This window comes from Leucoraja erinacea, chromosome 1, assembly GCF_028641065.1.
Source record: "Leucoraja erinacea ecotype New England chromosome 1, Leri_hhj_1, whole genome shotgun sequence".
In the NCBI taxonomy this organism is placed as follows: Eukaryota; Metazoa; Chordata; class Chondrichthyes; order Rajiformes; family Rajidae; genus Leucoraja; species Leucoraja erinaceus.
Window position 1 is genome coordinate 34,930,971 of NC_073377.1, and position 19,253 is coordinate 34,950,223.

At 41.1% G+C, this 19,253-nt stretch overlaps 1 protein-coding gene across 3 annotated transcripts in view; it reads right to left on the reverse strand.

Moving 5' to 3' along the window:
• dcaf12 (DDB1 and CUL4 associated factor 12) overlaps window positions 1-19,253 on the reverse strand; it is a 74,892-nt gene that overhangs the window by 640 nt on the left and 54,999 nt on the right. For all 3 annotated transcript variants that reach the window (XM_055632643.1, XM_055632626.1, XM_055632635.1), the window contains 4 exons: window positions 16,462-16,655; window positions 13,687-13,752; window positions 11,380-11,542; window positions 6,793-6,983 (listed from right to left, as the gene is read on the reverse strand). In XM_055632643.1, coding sequence (XP_055488618.1) covers window positions 6,793-6,983; window positions 11,380-11,542; window positions 13,687-13,752; window positions 16,462-16,655 — 614 coding nt within the window. The remainder of the gene's footprint in view (window positions 1-6,792; window positions 6,984-11,379; window positions 11,543-13,686; window positions 13,753-16,461; window positions 16,656-19,253) is intronic.

The window sequence follows — 19,253 nt, forward strand, 5'->3', positions numbered from 1 at the left end:
ATGAAAATATTATTTTGATCCCACCATGGTTTTGAGAATTATTATCTTTGAACAAGAACCCAAATTCAGTATCCAATCGTTGATGAATTTTGAGATTGCACCTCATGAAACAGAAAGGTAAAAGTGGCCACAATGCTTTTCATTAACAGGACAAAATCATATTTAGTTAAGGGCCCGTCCCACTTCGGCATCATTTGCGCGTCACGCACCATGCGTGCGTCACGTACGCGGCACAATGCGCGTGTCGTGACGCGTAAATTATGCGCAAATGACGCTCAAGTGGGACAGGCCCTTCAGGGTACTCAAAATGTAAAGGATAGTATCCAACTCAGTGATTCCCTTCGCATTCAAAGCTAAAACTCACAAATGTACTGTGAGTTGACATTTGGGGGGCATGAAACTGCTCTCCAATAATAGGTAACCCTCAATAGTGAAAGGACAGAGAAAAGTTTCAACCACAATATGTTGACTGAAATTATCTTTAATAAAATGCATATACTATGAAATATCCACGTCTTGTTTACAGATATGGAGATCAAACTATACTGAAGGAACGCATTGTATTACCAAGCCAGAATCACAGTCAAAATTTGAATAAGTTTACATGTTAAAATGTTTTAAGTCACCAACAAGGGGGAAACAGTTGAACAATAATGAGGTGGTCATTTAAAACTGTTGTAAGTAGAAATTTCTTCTCTCCAAGGATAGTGAATCTCTGGCAGTGCCTACAAAAGATCCCTTCGATGGTGGCGAGGGCAGTACCCATAATGGACAGGGCAGTGCCCACTACTTTTTATAATCTCCTTCGATACTGGGTGGTAATCGAGTTGCTGAATTATGCCGTGATGCAACCAGTCAATATCCTCTCCACCGAACACCTGCAGAAGCTCAAGGCAGTATTCGTCAACATACCAAATCTCCTCAATCTTCTGAGGAAGAGGCGTTGATGAGCTTTCTTTACAATTGTATCCTCTGTCCTCTGGCACTTGATTCCCCTACTCTGGCTAACCCTTATCCACAGCCCTCCACCAGCAAGGATAGCATCTCCTCCGTTATTCTCATCACTAGTGCGCCCTGCAAGGATGCATACTCATTCCCCTGCTAGACACCCTTCACACCCATGACTGGACAGCCAAACTCCGTTCTAATTCCATTTACAAGCTTGCAGTCGTCGATAACACTGTGGCAGGCTGAATCACAAACAATGCCGAGATAAAGTACAGGAAGGAGATAGCGAGTTTAGTGACATGGTATCAGGACAATAACCTCTCCCTCAATGTCAACAAGGAGCTAGGAAGCATAGTTGTTCCAATCTGCATCAATGGTGCTGTTGTGGAAATGATTGATAGCTTCAAGTTCCTTGGTGTTAATATTACCAATGATCTGTCCTGGACCAACTACTTTATGCAACTTTATCCACTATTGCCCCAGGTTCCTCGGGGGACTGAGAACATTCTCAGCATTGTAGCGCATCAGTTCCCCAGTGACTCTTTCAAACTTCAGAACAGATTTTTGCCTGACCAAATACAAAGTTATATTTTCTGTAATAGACATAGAAACATAGAAAATAGGTGCAGGAGTAGGCCATTCGGCCCTTCTAGCCTGGAGTGAGAAGGGCTGAAAGAAATGTGTGTGCACTGGGGTAGAAGGGCAGGGGAATGGGAAAAATATTGCTTTAAATTGGGGAATTCAATGTGTATAGAAACATAGAGAATAGGTGCAGGAGTACGCCATTCGACCCTTCGAGCCTGCACCGCCAATTCAATATGATCATGGCTGATCATCCAACTCAGTATCCTGTACCCGCCTTCTCTCCATACCCTCTGATCCCTTTAGCCACAAGGAACACATCTAACTCCTTCTTAAATATAGTCAATGAACTGGCCTTCACTACCTTCTGTGGCAGAGAATTCCACAGATTCACCACTCTCTGTGTAAAAAATGATTTTTCTCATCTCGGTCCTAAAAGACTTCCCTCCTATCCTTAAACTGCGACCCCTTGTTCTGGACTTCCCCAACATCGGGAACAATCTTCCTGCATCTAGCTTGTCCAACCGCCTAAGAAATGTGCAAGTTTCTATAACATCCCCCTCAATCTTCTAAATTCTAGCGTGTACAAGCCGAGTCTATCCAGTCTTTCTTCATATGAAAGTCCTGCCATCCCAGGAAACAGTCTGGTGAACCTTCTCTGTACTCCCTCTATGGCAAGAATGTCCTTCCTCAGATTAAGAGACCAAAACTGTACGCAATACTCCAGGTGTGGTCTCACCAAGACCCTGTACAACTGTAGTAGAACCTCCCTGCTCTTATACTCAAATCCTTTTGCTATGAATGCCAACATACCATTTGCTTTCTTCACTGCCTGCTACACCTGCATACCTACTTTCAATGACTGCTGTACCATGACACCCAGGTCTCGTTGCATCTCCCCCTTTTCCTAATCTGCCACCATTCAGATAGTCTACTTTCCTGTTTTTGCCACCAAAGTGGATAACCTCACATTTATCCACATTATACTGCATCTGCCATACATTTGCCCACTCACCCAACCTATCCAAGTCACCTTGCAGCCTCCTAGCATCCTCCTCACAGCTAACACTGCCCCCCAGCTTCGTGTCATCTGCAAACTTGGAGATGTTGCATTCAATTCCCTCATCCAGATCGTTAATATATATTGTAAATAGCTGGGGTCCCAGCACTGAGCTTTGCGGTACCCCACTAGTCACTGCCTGCCATTCTGAAAAGGACCCGTTTACTCCTACTCTTTGCTTCCTGTCTGCCAGCCAGTTCTCTATCCACATCAATACTGAACCCCCAATACCGTGTGCTTTAAGTTTGCATACTAATCTCTTATGTGGGACCTTGTCGAAAGCCTTGTCGAAAGCCTTCTGAAAGTCCAGATATAACACATCCACTGGTTCTCCCTTATCCACTCTACTAGTTACATCCTTGAAAAATTCTATAAGATTAGTCAGACATGATTTACCTTTCATAAATCCATGCTGACTTTGTCCAATGAATTCACCACTTTCCAAATGTGTTGCTATCCCATCTTTAATAACTGACTCCAGCATTTTCCCCACTACCGATGTTAGACTAACTGGTCTGTAATTCCCCGTTTTCTCTCTCCCTCCCTTTTTAAAAAGTGGGGTTACATTAGCTACCCTCCAATCCTCAGGAACTACTCCAGAATCTAAAGACTTTTGAAAAATTATCACTAATGCATCCACTATTTCTGCGGCTACTTCCTTCAGTACTCTGGGATACAATTTATCTGGCCCTGGGGATTTATCGGCATTTAATCCATTCCATTTACCTAACAGCACTTCCTGGCTAACCTGGATTTCACTCAGTTCCTCCATCTCATTTAACCCCCGGTCCCTTGCTATTTCCGGCAGATTATTTATGTCTTCCTTAGTGAAGACAGAACCAAAGTAGTTATTCAATTGATCTGCCATGTCCTTGTTCCCCATGATCAATTTGCCTGTTTCTGACTGCAAGGGACCTGCATTTGTTTTAACTAATCTTTTCCTCTTCACATATCTATAAAAACTTTTGCAGTCAGTTTTTATGTTCCCTGCCAGTTTTCTTTCATAATCTATTTTCCCTTTCCTAATTTAGCCCTTTGTCCTCCTCTGCTGGACTCTGAATTTCTCCCAGTCCCCTGGTAGGCTGCTTTTTCTGGCTAATTTGTATGCTTCATCTTTTGTTTTGATACTATCCCCCATTTCCCTTGTTATTCACGGATGCACTACGTTCCCTGATATATTCTTTTGCCAAACTGGGATGAACAATTATTGTAGTTCATCCATGCAGTCTTTAAATGCCTTCCATTGCATATCCACCGTCAACCCTTTAAGAATCAATTGCCAGTCTATCTTGACCAATTCACGTCTCATACCCTCAAAGTCACCTTTCTTTAATATTTTCTGTACGCAAGAGGTTTCCAGTAAAATAAGAAGTTGCATTCATAAATTCATTGAACTCAAGTTTCTGATTCAGAAGAATAATAGTGCAAGTCTCATTCTGGTAGTTAAGTATCAAAGTACAGAACCGAGTTCTAATTTGTTGGAGCTATTGTATTCCTAAGCCCATCCATCATGTCTTCAGTGGCTTGTGCAGATGCACCAGAGAAAGCATATTGTCAGGTTTCATCATAGCTTGGTTTGGGATCAGCTCTGTCCAAGACTGCAAGAAATTGCAAACAATTGTAGATGTAGCCCTGTCCATCACATAGACTAGATTTTCCACCATTGACTTAATCTACACTTCACGCTGCCTTGGAATAGAAGACAACATAATCATAAACGTTTGATTCATTTGAAGTCATTCATTCTTCTTCCTGCTCCCATCCAGTCGAAGGTACAGCAGCTTGAAAGCACATCCCACCAGACTCAGGAACAACTTCTTCCCCTCATATCAGGCTCCTGAACAGTCCTTCCACAAGCTTGGGTATTGTTCAATCTACCTCTACTCCTCTGAGGACATTGGACTTTGTCAGTGGAACTGATGCGCTACAATGCTGAGAATTATATTTTGTACCCTGTAGCATCCCCTTTGTTCTATTGTGCTTGCGTTTGAACTGATTGTATCTATGTATGGTATATCTTAACTGTTTAGATAGCATGCAAACCAAAGTTTTTCACTGTACCTTAGCACATGTGACAATAATAACTAGACCTAAACCTAAAAGACCATGTGCATTCACCTTATCTATTTCCACGAGTCCTGGCAACATTCCTGAACATCTTCTCTGCACTCTTTTCAGCATAAAGACATCTTTCCAAAGGCAACATGACCAAAACTGAGCCCACAACTTCAAATACAGCTCATCAACATGTTGTATAATTGTAACCCATGTTCTCCATGTTGGGAGAGTCCAGAACCAGGGATCACAATTTAAGAACAAGGGGTAGGCCATTTAGGGCTGAGATGAGGAAAACCTTTTCACCCAGAGCATTGGGGATATAACCATATAAACCATATAACAATTACACCACGGAAACAGGCCATCTCGACCCTTCTAGTCCGTGCCGAACACATAATCTCCCCTAGTCCCATATACCTGTGCTCAGACCATAACCCTCCATTCCCTTCCCACCCATATAACTATTCAATTTATTTTTAAATGATAAAAACGAACCTGCCTCCACCACCTTCACTGGAAGCTCATTCCACACAGCTACCACTCTCTGAGAAAAGAAGTTTCCCCTCATGTTACCCCTAAACTTCAGTCCCTTAATTTTCAAGTCATGTCCCCTTGTTTGAATCTTCCCTACTCTCAGTGGGAAAAGCTTTTCCACGTCAACTCTGTCTATCCCTCTCATCATTTTTAAAAACCTCTCTCTATTTAGTTGACATCCTTCCTATAATTAGGCGACCAAAATTGTACACCATACTCCAGAATTGGCCTCACCAATGTCTTGTACAATTTTAACATTACATCCCAACTTCTATACTCAATGCTCTGATTTATAAAGGCCAGCACACCAAAAGCTTTCTTTACCACCCTATCTACATGAGATTCCACTTTCAGGGAACTGTGCACAGTTATTCCCAGATCCCTCTGTTCAACTACATTCTTCAATTCCCTACCATTTACCATGTACGTCCTATTTTGATTTGTCCTGCCAAGATGTAGCACCTCACACTTATCAGCATTAAACTCCATCTGCCATCTTTCAGCCCACTCTTCCAACTGGCATAAATCTCTCTGTAGACTTTGAAACACTACTTCATTACCCGCAACCCCACCTATCTTAGTATCATCTGCATACTTACTAATCCAATTTACCACACCATCATCCAGGTCATTGATGTACATGACAAACAACAGTGGACCCAACACAGATCCCTGTGGCACCCCACTCGTCACTGGCCTCCAACCTGACAAACAACCATCCACCATTACTCTCTGGCATCTCCCATTCAGCCACTGTTGAATCCATCTTGCTACTCCACCATTAATACCCAACCATTGAACCTTCTTAACCAACCTTCCATGATGAACCTTGTCAAAGGCCTTACTGAAGTCCATATACACAACATCCACTGCTTTACCCTCATCAATTTCCCGAGTAACATCTTCAAAAAATTCAAGAAGATTAATCAAACATGACTTTCCAGGCACAAATCCATGTTGACTGTTCCTAATCAGACCCTGTTTATCCAGATCCAGATCTGTGGAATTCTCTGCCACAGAAGGCAGTGGAGGCCAATTCACTGGATGCTTTCAAGAGAATGTTAGATTTAGCTCTCAGGGCTAACGGAATCAAGGTATATGGAGAAAAAGCAGGAACAGGGCACTGATTTTGGATGATCGGCCATGATCATGTTGAATGGCAGTGCCGGCTCAAAGGGCTGAATGGCCTACTCCTGCACCTATTTTCTATGTAACTTAACATCCCAACATCTATACTCAATACCCTAACTGATGAAGGCCAATGTACTGAAAGCCTTCTTAATCACCCCACCTACCTGTGCACCTGCGCTCCTTGATCCCTCTGCTAGATAATACTCTCCAGGGCCCTGCCATTCACTGGTGGAATTGCCTGTCTACAGATATTGTCTGACCTGCTGGGTATTTCCAGAATTTGCTCCTTTTATTTCAGATTTCACTTCCCCGCATTTCACCAGATATTTATTAATACCATATTGCCATCACATTACTATTTCTCCGTCAACTTAAAAGATTTAAATATGTTTGGAATCACACTAACGTTAAAAGTTTTGGGACAACAACTGTAGCAATTTGCACATTTTAGGTGAATACAGAATTTCTTTCCAACTTACCAACCAACCCTTCCCTGATGTTAATTTTAAAATCTCTTCACCAGACTTGGGTTTCAGCTTTTCACTGTTGTAGTTTGTTATAGAAGAAAGCCTTTCCATAAACTTCTGAGCTCTGATGTCATAGAAAAGTAGAGAGCCTTGTCCAGTTCCGACTGTTATGATGTGTTCATAGAAGCTTACAGATCGAATACCTGTTAAAAAACAAATTTTTATTACTTAAAAATCTTTAAAATCTTCTTCCAAAGTTACTCAATTCATTTTTCATGGCAAACGGCAAGCAAGTTTTCTTTTATTCTATACAAAAGAACTTACATTTTCGTTCACCTCAATAAAACATGAATAGTACTTTCATATGCAAGAACTGGACTGTATATGCCATTTAGTTTTATCAAACAGAACTTCAGTAACAAATACTGTAGTTTAGAACTTAAATAAAACGATCAGATTCCAAAGTTAAAACATCATTATTTGTATTTAGTGCTAAATATATAGAAGCTACCATATTACATTTATGTACCACCTAAAACTTTGCTTGAATAATCCTTTTATACCAAGATAACAAAAAGGCTGGGATAAATTAATAATTGTTTGAGAACAATCCCATGGATTTTTAGTTGTGCATCTTTAAGAAGAGTCCCAGGAGCTAGGCAGCATACGGCATTTGTAATTTTAATCTCCGCAAAAGCAGGGTAATATGACTCTGCATCACACAATGAAATACTCTCGATTATGTCACAGACTGTTATGTATCAAATATTACTTATGCTGCCTAATGCATAATCAATCACATAATGAATGGTACAAAGCTGATTACCAAGTATTATGAAACTGCAGGACCCTCATGAACAAGTCCAAACTTCTATGAAGGTGACGAAACAGTAAGCAGGTTGGTAAGGTTTTTAGGATGCTCGCCATCAACAGTCGGGGCATAAAATATAAGAGCAGTGAAGTTATGAGTCACACAGCACAGAAACAGGCCCAACTTGCCCAGGCTGACCAAGATGTCCCATCTACGTGAGACCCACCTGCAAATGATATCAATTTATACTACCTATGATAAAGTTTCAGGAAATATTTTTGAAACCACATCTGAATATTGCATGCAGTTTCATTCACTTCAATTTAGAAAATACATAATTTCCCTGATGTAGAAGGTATAGATGAAATTAACCAAGATTCTGCTTGATTTGGAGTGTTAATTTTGGAGAGAATGGAGAGACTGGGTTTGTCTTTCGTAGACAATTTTCTTCAATTTCTTGTAATCTTGGGCAGTGCTGATCTCAAACCAAACAGCAATGAAACCCAAAAGTATGCTTTCTATGATGCTTCTGTAGAACTTTGTAAGAGTCACTGGAGACATGGATGGGCTTTGAAATACAACAAGTCAGAACGCTGTACTGTACTTCAAAACTTAACTGCTAGAATGGAGCTTGCACTAATAACCTAAATTAGAACCATGAGTTCTATGAAGAATTATATGAATGCAACATTTTATTTTACTGGAAACCTTTAGCACACTGAAAATGTAACCTGATGTAGTTGGTGAAGCAAAAATCCGTTCTCCCTAATATGATAGAGGGAATTGTTCTTCTTTCATTTTGGAGCACAGTGGAACTGCTGGTAGAAGAGCTAGCAACCTAGATTCAATCTTGACCCTGGTGTTTCCTCTAGATACTCCCATTTGAAAGACATGGATTGGTAGGTTAATTCGCCACTGCAAATATATAGTTGAGCAGAAGAATTGGAAAAAATATTGATAAGATTGGGGAGAGAAACTAGATTATTGTAACTTCTGTCAGTAAAGGTCACATGTTGGGAGACCCTTGCTAATCTACTGCAACACATTCTGGAGATGGGATATAGTGGAATCATATTGATCAATTAATTTAATGATAAGGCTGTAGGATAGGAGATCAATCAAGCAGCTGCTATGTTTCAAATATTGTTGAAACAGCAGCAGTAGCTGCCTCGCCCAAGCAGAAGCAATCTATATCATAAATCCTTTAACTTGTATCATCTATTTAATGGAAAATCACTGGCGAGTCAGGGGGTGAGTCACTGAATTATCTGCCCTGTTCTTGCAGCCTCGGTATTTATTGGCCGATCTCATTCGGTGATTGTTAACTTTGTTCAGACCTTGCTGTATGCAAACACAGACAGCAGCACAGCCTGTGAGGTTGGAAGTTGGGCAGAAGTTATAAATGTCAAACTGTAATGCATTAATATATCTCTGCTATTCGTTTGTCAATGGAAGAAATGGTAGTTTAAACCTTCATAAGAAATCAAGAAAGATCAGCACTTTGACCTAACCCAAGGCGTCATGGCGGTAGAGTTGCTGCTTTACAGCGCTTGCAGCACCGGAGACCCGGTTCGATCCTGACTACGGGTGCTGTCTGTACGGAGTTTGTACATTCTCTCCGTGGGTTTTGTCCGATATCTTCGGTTTCCTCCCACACTCCAAAGACGTACATGTTTGTAGGTTAATTGACGGTATAAGTGTAAATTGTCCCATGTGAGTGTAGGATAGTGTTAATGTGTAGGGATCGCTGGTTCCGCGCTGTACCTCTAAACTAAATTCACAATTTAGTGGGCATGTGAATGATTTCGCGATTTCTAAAACAGATAACCTACAACTAAACAAATGTAGGTCAACAAAGAACAGTCAAGCACTCCTGTACCCACACACAACTTACTGACAATCAACTTCACCACTAACTTCCATCGGTACTCAAATACATCTGGACCATTTCCAACACTTCCCGACCATTTCTTGACCTCACTACCCATGGCTATCTAGACGACTCTTCTTCCCACCCTGCTTCCTGCAAGGACTCCATCCCCTACTCCCAATTCCTCCGTCTACGCCACATCTGCTCCCAGGATGAGGCGTTCCATACCAGGGCATCAGAAATGTCCTCATTCTTCAGGGAACGGGGGTTCCCCTCCCCTACTATAGATGAGGCTCTCACCAGGGTCTCTTCAATACCCCGCAACACTGCTCTCTCTCCCCATACCCCCACTCAGAACAAGGGCAGAGTCCCCCTAGTCCTCAGCTTCCACCCCACTAACCGTCACATACAACAAATAGTCCTCCGTCATTTTCGCCACCTCCAACGTGACCCCACCACTCGCCACATCTTCCCATCACACCCCGTCTGCTTTCCGCAAAGACCGCTACCTCCGTAACTCCCTGGTCAATTCTTCCCTTCCCACCCGCACCACCCCCTCCCCGTGCACTTTCCCTTGCAACCGCAGGAGAAGCTACACTTGTCGCTTTACCTCCCCACTCAACTTCATTCAAGGACCCAAGCAGTCGTTCCAGGTGCGACAGAGGTTCACCTGCATCTCCTCCAACCTCATCTATTGCATCCACTGTTCTAGGTGTCAGCTGATCTACATCGGTGAGACCAAGCGTAGGCTTGGCGATCGTTTCGCCGAACACCTTCACTCGGCCCGCATTAACCAACCTGATCTCCCGGTGGCTCAGCACCTCAACTCCCCCTCCCATTCCGAATCCGACCTGGGGCTCCTCCATGGTCAGAGTGAGCACCACCGGAAATTGGAGGAGCAGCACCTCATATTCCGCTTGGGCAATCTGCACCCCAGCGACTTGAACATTGACTTCTCCAATTTACGATAGCCCTTGCTGTCTCCTCTCCTTCTCAGCTCTCCCTCAGCCTTCTGGCTACTCCTCTTCCTTTCTTCTCCCTCCCACCCTACATCAGTTTGAAGAAGGGTTCTTCTTGAACATACATTTACTACATGTGTTCTTTTGAATTTTTCCCAGAAGACAAAAATTTACATGGGGCTAAATAGAGAGAGAGAGAGAGAGAGAGAGAGAGAGAGAGAGAGATATCAGAAAGATTAAGAATTCTTTTTGAGTGTTGTATTTACAGCGATTTTTAAAGGGCAATACATGGAATGGATTTGGGGATAGATTTCCTCTCCTTCAGAGCAGATGGCCAAACCAACAAATGTTAACGATAAAGGCAAATGGAAGGGAAAATATGCAATAGGTCTGATTTGGGGGGAAAAAATAAATACATTTGATTTTAGGGTTGGACGGAAGATTCATGTGGAGAAGTCCAGCTGGCAAAAGATCTGTAGATTAAAATCTAAATTTTAGGACAGAGTGTCTGATAAATTGGTAGCCAGTGTGGCTCTGTGACTACCAGATTAAAATAAGGACACCAGAGTTTTGGAAGAGTGTTTTTTTCCTACAGAGTTTTATTGATGGAAAATGCAAACTGCAAGTACATGAATTTGAGGTTCCTAGAGCCTGAATGAGGACTTCAGGTTAAGTGAAGTGTAACATTACCGAAATAGACAGGAATAATTCAAATATCACAATACAGTGCATGCACATAATTGCAGGGATATTTCAAATGGAAGCCAAAGATGGTAGATTTAAACAGCAAGATATTTGGAGCACCAAAAGTGGTTTTATCGTTTTATTGATAAAGTAAAAACAATTTACATCAATACCAGCCCTGGGTTTCAATATGTTTCAAATCCATTGCTTTTTGATGCATTTATCAATCTAAGATTTGACACTTTCAGTATCTTGCAATAGAACCATCAACTTACCACTGCCCCGTTCCCTCGAACTGACTGATTTTACATAGCTTTGTGGTTGTCTTGGATCAAGGAAAGAAACATGCGCTTGGGACCCCACAGCATATACAGACCATTCTTGTCCATATGCTAAGCAAACATTTTCACGACAATGAGGTAACTTGGTGGACAGCAACTGGAACAAAAAACAGTTTAATTTTATTTGGGCTGAGCTGTATATATTATAAAATACCACAGGCAACAGGTAATTTCTAATGTAATAATATAATATATTTTTTTCCCCTTGTTTTAATTTATTCAAATACAAGTTCAACAAGTTGACTAATAGGACAAGCACCCAGAGAAAATGGCTGCTGGCATGTTTTGTTATCAATGGACAAAAATACATCTGCTATAACTGTTGCCTTCTCGCAAATTCAAATTTATATCAAGAGGGCTGGAATACAAAAACAGATGTAATGCTGCGGCTCTATAAGGCGCTGGTCAGGCAGCATTTGGAGTACTGTGAGCAAATGTAGGCCCCATATCTGAGGCAAGATGTGCTGGCTCTGGAGAGGGTCCAGAGGAGGCTTACAAGAATGATTCCAGGAATGAGTGGGTTAGCATAAGATGAGCGTTTGACAGCATTGGGCCTCTACTTGCTGTAGTTTAGGTTGAGAGGGGACCTCATGAAACTTACATGATAAAGAAAGGCATAGAGTGGATGTGGAAAGGATCCATTGGTGGAAGTCTAGGACCAGAGGACATAGCCTTAGAATTAAAGAGATTTTTCGAAAGGAGACGAGTAAGACTTCTTTAGTCAGAGGGTAGTTAATCTATGGAACACATTGCCACAGAGGGCCGTGGAGGCCAAGTTAATGGATATTTTTAAGGCAGAGATAGACAAATTCTTAAGAACCGGTGTCAAGGGTTATGGGGAGAAGGCAGGAAAATGGGATTAGGCAGAGATCAGCTATGATTGACTGGTGGAGTAGACCCGATGGGCCGAATGGCCTACTTCTACTCCGATAACCTGTGAACACCCTGCAGTCTCCTTCCACAACTCTTGTTTACATGACATATTTCTTATTAACTATCTAGTTATTTTAATGTTCTTTACTGCTTCTCTCACCAGGCAATTGGCATTCCTACTTTTTTCAGTAAAATGAAATGGTTGCATATGCTTCGCAGGTTTTAGGTACATGGAAGAGAATACCAAAATGCCTTAGTTATGCCTGTAAACAGCATATTTTCCATCTTATACATCCAAATGAGAATAACATATTTTGCAACAATGTAAATACAGATTGAACATAGTTTAAATTAGTGCCTATGATAATTGGTGAATTAAATATCACTAAAGAATCTTTGCAATATATACACACTGCATATATTCATGAAGCCAGATCCCATCTACAGGAAAATTGTCAAAACTTGATCTTTTGGTTCAGCTGAGAGATTGAAGTAAACATTTTAAAATAATAAAACAACTCAATGGAACAACTTTAACTGCAAAACAAATATCTTTTTTAATTTTTTGCTGAAAACTTTACTTTGGGCAGATTTTATTGAAAGTTATCCTGGGAACATTAAGCAATTTAATTGGTTTATTGTAAACCGTTACTTATTTTCAACACAAATGTTTTAAGACAACAGAATCTTACCCTTTGCTCAACTAAATAAACAGTAGAATTCCACTAACGTATCTCGTACATAACTGTGATACCAAAGATTGTCTGGTTTCCTTTCAATTCTTGAATATTTTTAACTCAATTTTAATGTATTTGGAAGCAATTCTTCTATTTGTGCATTCTTCTATTTTTAAAAGTATATTAAATAGACAACATTTTCAAATGCAGCAATGTGGAAAAAGTAGGATCCGTCAAATCAGCTGATTAAGAGATTAAATCTGATAGTTTATCCTTCAAATTAACCAAAGTAATCCTCATTTTCCTTCCATCAACTTATATTGATGAAAGTCCTCTTGAACATACAAACCCTGCAAAATCAACCTGTGTGGTCAATTCTTCAAGGTTGAATACATATTATGAAAGCTTTTTCAATTATTTCTAGCTGTTGTTTTTACTCCAATGCCACTTATAATATCTGAAATTCATCACCTTAAAAGCAAACTGCAAAAAAGGTGTTGCGCGTTTCAATATCTAAAGAAAAAACGTTTTCTTCTGCAATTAATTTATTGAAAAAAGGATAATCAAATTTAGCAGCAAATCATAATGCCATTTTGCTAATGCAACATTTGGTCACAAAAAAATCGAGCAATTTTAAAATACGAATGTTGTGCTGTTTTGTCACTTTATTTGACAGAGAAGGATATTTTACCTTTGTCAAGTTTTCTTCTGCTTTCCATAAATGAAAGTAACCATCAAGAGATACTGCACCAAGCTCCTGAAAATCAGTTGATAAGAGTAAACATTTTAGTTTGCATTAATTTTCTCAAATTATCAGATACTTAAATCCCAACACCCCAACTTTGTTCTTATAATCAATCCAATTTTATCTTACTACATTCACTACAACAAAATGACATTGCCAGGACCACTTAACCAGATCTCATTTTGCTCTTGGTTCAAATATGGAGAAGTTCTGAAGCTTGGAGAAAGAAAATTCCTCAGAGGAATTGGGGATATGAAATAAAATCATGGCTGTACTGACGCCCACATAAAACACAAATGTAACAAATATAGCTGATTTATAAAATACAGATATAAATACGACTCAATTTTTTCAAACTTGATTTATTTATTCCACATTTTATGTACATAATAAGGGCTGGAAATCACTTCCCATTGTTCAATATTTTTGAAAGATTGTTTAAAAAAAATACCCGTGCTATTGTGAGTGAATTGCTAGGGTATTCTGCATGTAGAAGCAAAAAGATACCCTAATTGACATAACAAAAGGTGTCCTCGTTTTTTTTGTATATACAAGTCCAGGCTGATGAAGGCACAGGATTTCTATTTTGATCTCTTAAGGCCTCACTTACTCTGATTGTTTTGCCTTCATCAGTCAGGGGTTGCGTACAGGAGATCGGACATCATGTTACAAGCCGTTGGTGAGATGACACTTGGAGTACTGTGTGCAGTTCTGGTCGCCCAGCTATAGGAAAGATGTCATTAAGCTGGAAAGGGTGCAGAAAAGATTCATGAGGATGTTGTTGAGGCTGGAGGACATGTTATAAGGGGAGGTTGTATAGGCTCGGAATTTTCACTGGATTGTAGGAAGTTGAAGGGTGACCTCAGCATTATACAAAATCATGAGGCTTGGATAACACGAATGGGTACAGTATTTCTCCCCCCCCCCCCAAGATAGGAGAGTCTAAAACTAGAGGGCATATGGTGAGAGGGGAAGTTCTAAGGAAAACCCGAAGACCATTATTTACACAGAGGGTGGTGAATATATGGAACAAAATGCCAGCAGAAGCGGTAGTTGTGGTAGAAGCAGTTGTACAATTACTATGTTTAAAATACATTAACAAGTGTATGGATAGGAAAGATTCAGATATTCTGTTCTTTTGGAGAACACACTTTTAGTTACACTAATCTCCTTTGCCAGCAAGTGATCCATACCACACCATTCCTCGCCTATCCTTATGCCAAAGGCCTCTTAAAATGCCACAATCATATCAAACTCGACCACCTGGCAGCACGTTCCAGGCACCAACCACTGTCAAAAAACGTCCTTCACACATCCTATAGAACAGTACAGCACATGAACTTTGGCCCACAATGCGAATGTTGAACATGATGCCAAGACTATCTGTTATTTACCTGCAAATGATTCATATTTCTCCATTCTCTGCATATCCATATCCTATCCAAGAGTCTCTCATGCACCAGTAACATATCTGCCTCAACCACCAACACCGGCAGCATGCCCCAAGCACTCACCAACCTCTGTGCAAAAAAAGTTGCCCTGTATTTCTCCTTTAAACTGCCCTTACCACATTAAAGATAAGCCCTCTAGCATTTGATTTTTCCATTCTAAGAGAAAGGTTAGACTATCTACCCTATATATGCCTCTCATAATTTTATATACTGCTATCAAGTCTCCCCGCAACTTCCGGTGTTCCAGAGAAAACACTTCAAGTCTGTCCAACCTATCCCTGGAGCTATTACTCCCTAATACAGGCATTATCCTGGTAAACCTCCTCTGTACTCTTTCCACAGCCTACATTTATTTCCTGTAATGGGACAACCAGAATTGCACACAATACATAACATGCAGCCTAAAGTCCTATAACGCTGCATCATGATTTCCTGACAGTTATACTCAATGCCCCAACCAATGAAAGCAAGCATACGTTTTCTTTACCACTATCTATCTGTGTTGCCACTTTCAAGGAGTTATGGACTTGGGACCCCAAGATCACGCTGTGCATCAGTGCTATTAAATGTCATGCCATTCATTCGATATTTCCCCCTTACATTTGACCTCCAAAATTGCAACATCTCACATTTGCTTATCGTCATTCCATGGCATCCGTTTGTCCTTTATCAGTAAAACAGTTCCAAATCAATATTGCCAAGCCACTGCTAATTCCATGTATCTTATTCTTCTGGATCAGCCTATCATGAGGGACTTTATCAAATGCCTTTCTAAAATCCACGAAAATATCCTGTGCCCTCTCCTCATTGATCACCTTCATCTCTTCCTCAAAAAACCCAAACAAGTTACTAAGACACAACCTGTTACGTATAACTATGCTAACTATCCGTAATTAACCCATTCTCTTCCAGGTGGAAGAAAATCCTATCCAGAAGAATTCTCTCCAATAACCTCCCTACCACTGATGCGAGACTCACCAGCCTATTCAAGGAACAACATTAGCTACTCTTCAGTCTTCCAGGACCTTGCCTGCGGCTAAAGAAAAGAACCAAGTTAGATGGGGAATCTTGATCAACGTGGTCAAGTTGGGCTGAAAGTCCTGTTTCTATGCTGTATAACATTAACTTTTCAACTTTGAGATACTTCTGATAGAGAAATGGATTGCTGAAAGAAGAGCAGTTCCTGCAGATGCTTGGACATTGCTCAAAAGTGGAAAATATTGCCACCTGCAGCCCAAAACAAGATTATAAAGATATTGTTGAAAATTACCTTGCTGTTATTGTTAAAGGCCAAAGCACGCACTTTGCAGTTATAAGGATTTGTGTATTCTTTGGGAATATCCTTCAAAGCTTTGTGTGTTATGTGGGTGTAACTTGGGACTTGTGTGGGATCCATACTTATGTCGGTTTGGCTTAGTACTTCTTCAGTTACTTCCCATAGGCCCATAGAGCCATCCCTGGAACCTGCAGCACACAAAAAAAAAAACATCCTTATCACATTTTGGGGTAAATTGTAATTTTTGAAAAGTGCAATTCTAGTAGAAAACATGAATTATTCCTTATACTTTAAGACAGTGTATACTTGATTTTTTTTTTTAAAATTGGAGATAAAATTGCAAATTTTTCCGTCAAGGCCGAATGGACGCAGCTTGACTTTGGACGCAGAGGACATGGATTGCATTGCCAGGCCAGGCTGACCCCTGCAACTCCAACCCAGTGCTTCATACAGGCCAACAGACTGTTAAGTATGATTGTGCTTTTGTATAATAATATTGTCACTGAATTGTATGCAAAAAAAATAATTTCCCTTTACCCAATTACATGCAAAAATAAGGTTCCATTGAATTATTGATAGAAGATCACAAGAAGATTAGAGCAAAAGATAACTTGCCAGTCCAATTAATACAGGTTAGGATATACAGTGTAAAGTTTAAGCAACACAATGGAAGATGTGTAAAGGCTAAAATTCTACTAAAACTTCCATTTTGAAGGCTGGGAAAATATAACTGCACCAATAGGCAGACAGATGAGAATTTTTTTGGCATAAACTAAAAGCAATCAACAAGAGCACATAGAGTCACACAACACAGAAATAAACCCTTCATGCCGTTCAAGATGCCCATCTAAGTTCATCCCATTTCCGTTTCAATCTCTCCTATCGATGTACCTGTCCAAATGTCCCTCAAATGTTACTGTACACCTCAGCTACTTCTCAACTACTTCTTCTGCAGCTCATTCCATATACATAACATCAGTGTGGGGATAGACACAAAATGCTGGAGTAACCCAGCGGGACAGGCGGCAGCTCTGGAGAGAAGGAATGGGTGACATTTCAGGTTGAGACCCTTTCTCAGACTTCAACATCAGTGTGAAGTTGCCCCCTCGGGATCCTATTAAATCATTCTCCTCCCACCTTAAATCTATGCCCTCTAGTTTTCAAATTCACTATCTTGGGGAAAAGACAGTGTGAATCTACACCGTCTATGCCTCTCTATCCTTACACACCTCTAAGATCACCCCCCACTTCAGGGCCCCATTTCAGGGCACCATAATGTTTGGAACACATGGCTTCACAGGAGTTTGTAATTGCTCAGGTGAGTTTAATTGCCTCCTTAATGCAGGTGTAAGAGAGCTCTCAGCACCTAGTCTTTCCTCCCGTCTTTCCATCACCTTTGGAAACTTATTGCTGCTTATGAGGACCAAAGTTGTGCCAATGAAAGTCAAAGAAGCCATTATGAGACTGAGAAACAAGAATAAAGCTGTTAGAGACATCAGCCAAACCTTAGGCTTACCAATATCAACTGATTGGAACATTATTAAGAAGAAAGAGAGCAAAGGGACTGGCAGGCCAAGGAAGGCCTCCACAGCTGATGACAGAAGAATTCTCTCTATAATAAAGAAAAATTCCCAAACACCTGTCCAACAGATCAGAAACACTCTTCATGAGTCAGGTAGGGATTTGTCAATGACCACTGTCCGCAGAAGACGCCATGATCAGAAATACAGAGGCTACACTGCAAGATACAAACCACAGGTTAGCTGCAAAAATGGGATGGCCGGGTTACAGTTTGGCAAGAAGTACTTAAAAAAGCACCACAGTCCGGAAAAAGGTCTTGTGGACAGATGAGACGAAGATTAATTTATATCACAGTGATCGCAAGAGCAAAGTATGGAGGATAGGAGGAACTGCCCAAGATCCAAAGCATGCCACTTCATCTGTGAAACACGGTGGTAGGAGAGTTATGGCCTGGGCATGTATGGCTGCTTAAGGTACTGGCTCACTTATCGTCATTGATGTTACAACTGTTGATGGTAGTAACATAATGAATTCGGAAGTGTATAGACACATCCTATCTGCCCAAATTCAACCAAATAACTAAAAACTCCTTTACCGGCAGTCATTCTACAGCAAGACGACGATCAAAGCTAATAAATGGTCAATTCTTGAGTGGCCAAGTCAATCACCTGAACTGAACCCAATTGAGCATGCCTTTTATATGCTGAAGAGAAAACTGAACAGGACTAACCCCCAAAACAAGTATAAACTAAAGTTGGCTGCAATACAGGCCTGGCAGAGCATCACCAGAGAAGAGACCCAGCAACTGGTGATGTCCATGAATTGCAAACTTCAAGCAGTCATTGCATGCCGGTGGGCGGCGCGACTCACGTCGCAGCGGCCTCTACAGTCCGTCTGTCTTTTTGTTATTTTTTGCCCGTTTTAATGTAGTTTCTTTTTGTTTTTTTGAGTGTGTGTGTGTGTCTGTGTGTGTGGCGGGGGGGGGGGGAACTTTTAAAATCTTTCCCCTGCACGGAGTACCCGACCTTTTCCCTGTCGGGTCTCCGTTGTCATTGGGGCTGCAACGTGGAGCGGCCTCCAGCAGGAACGACCTAGGGCTCCAGTCGCGGAGCTGCGGACCTACTCACGATCGTAGAGCTGGCCGAGTTCGGAGCAGGTGGAGCGGTGCTGGCGCGCTGCTGCGACCCGACCCCAGGGATTCGGAGGCTTACCGCAGGTCCGGTGGACAGTGACACCAGGAGCCCGCGGGTCCCTGCTGGGAGACC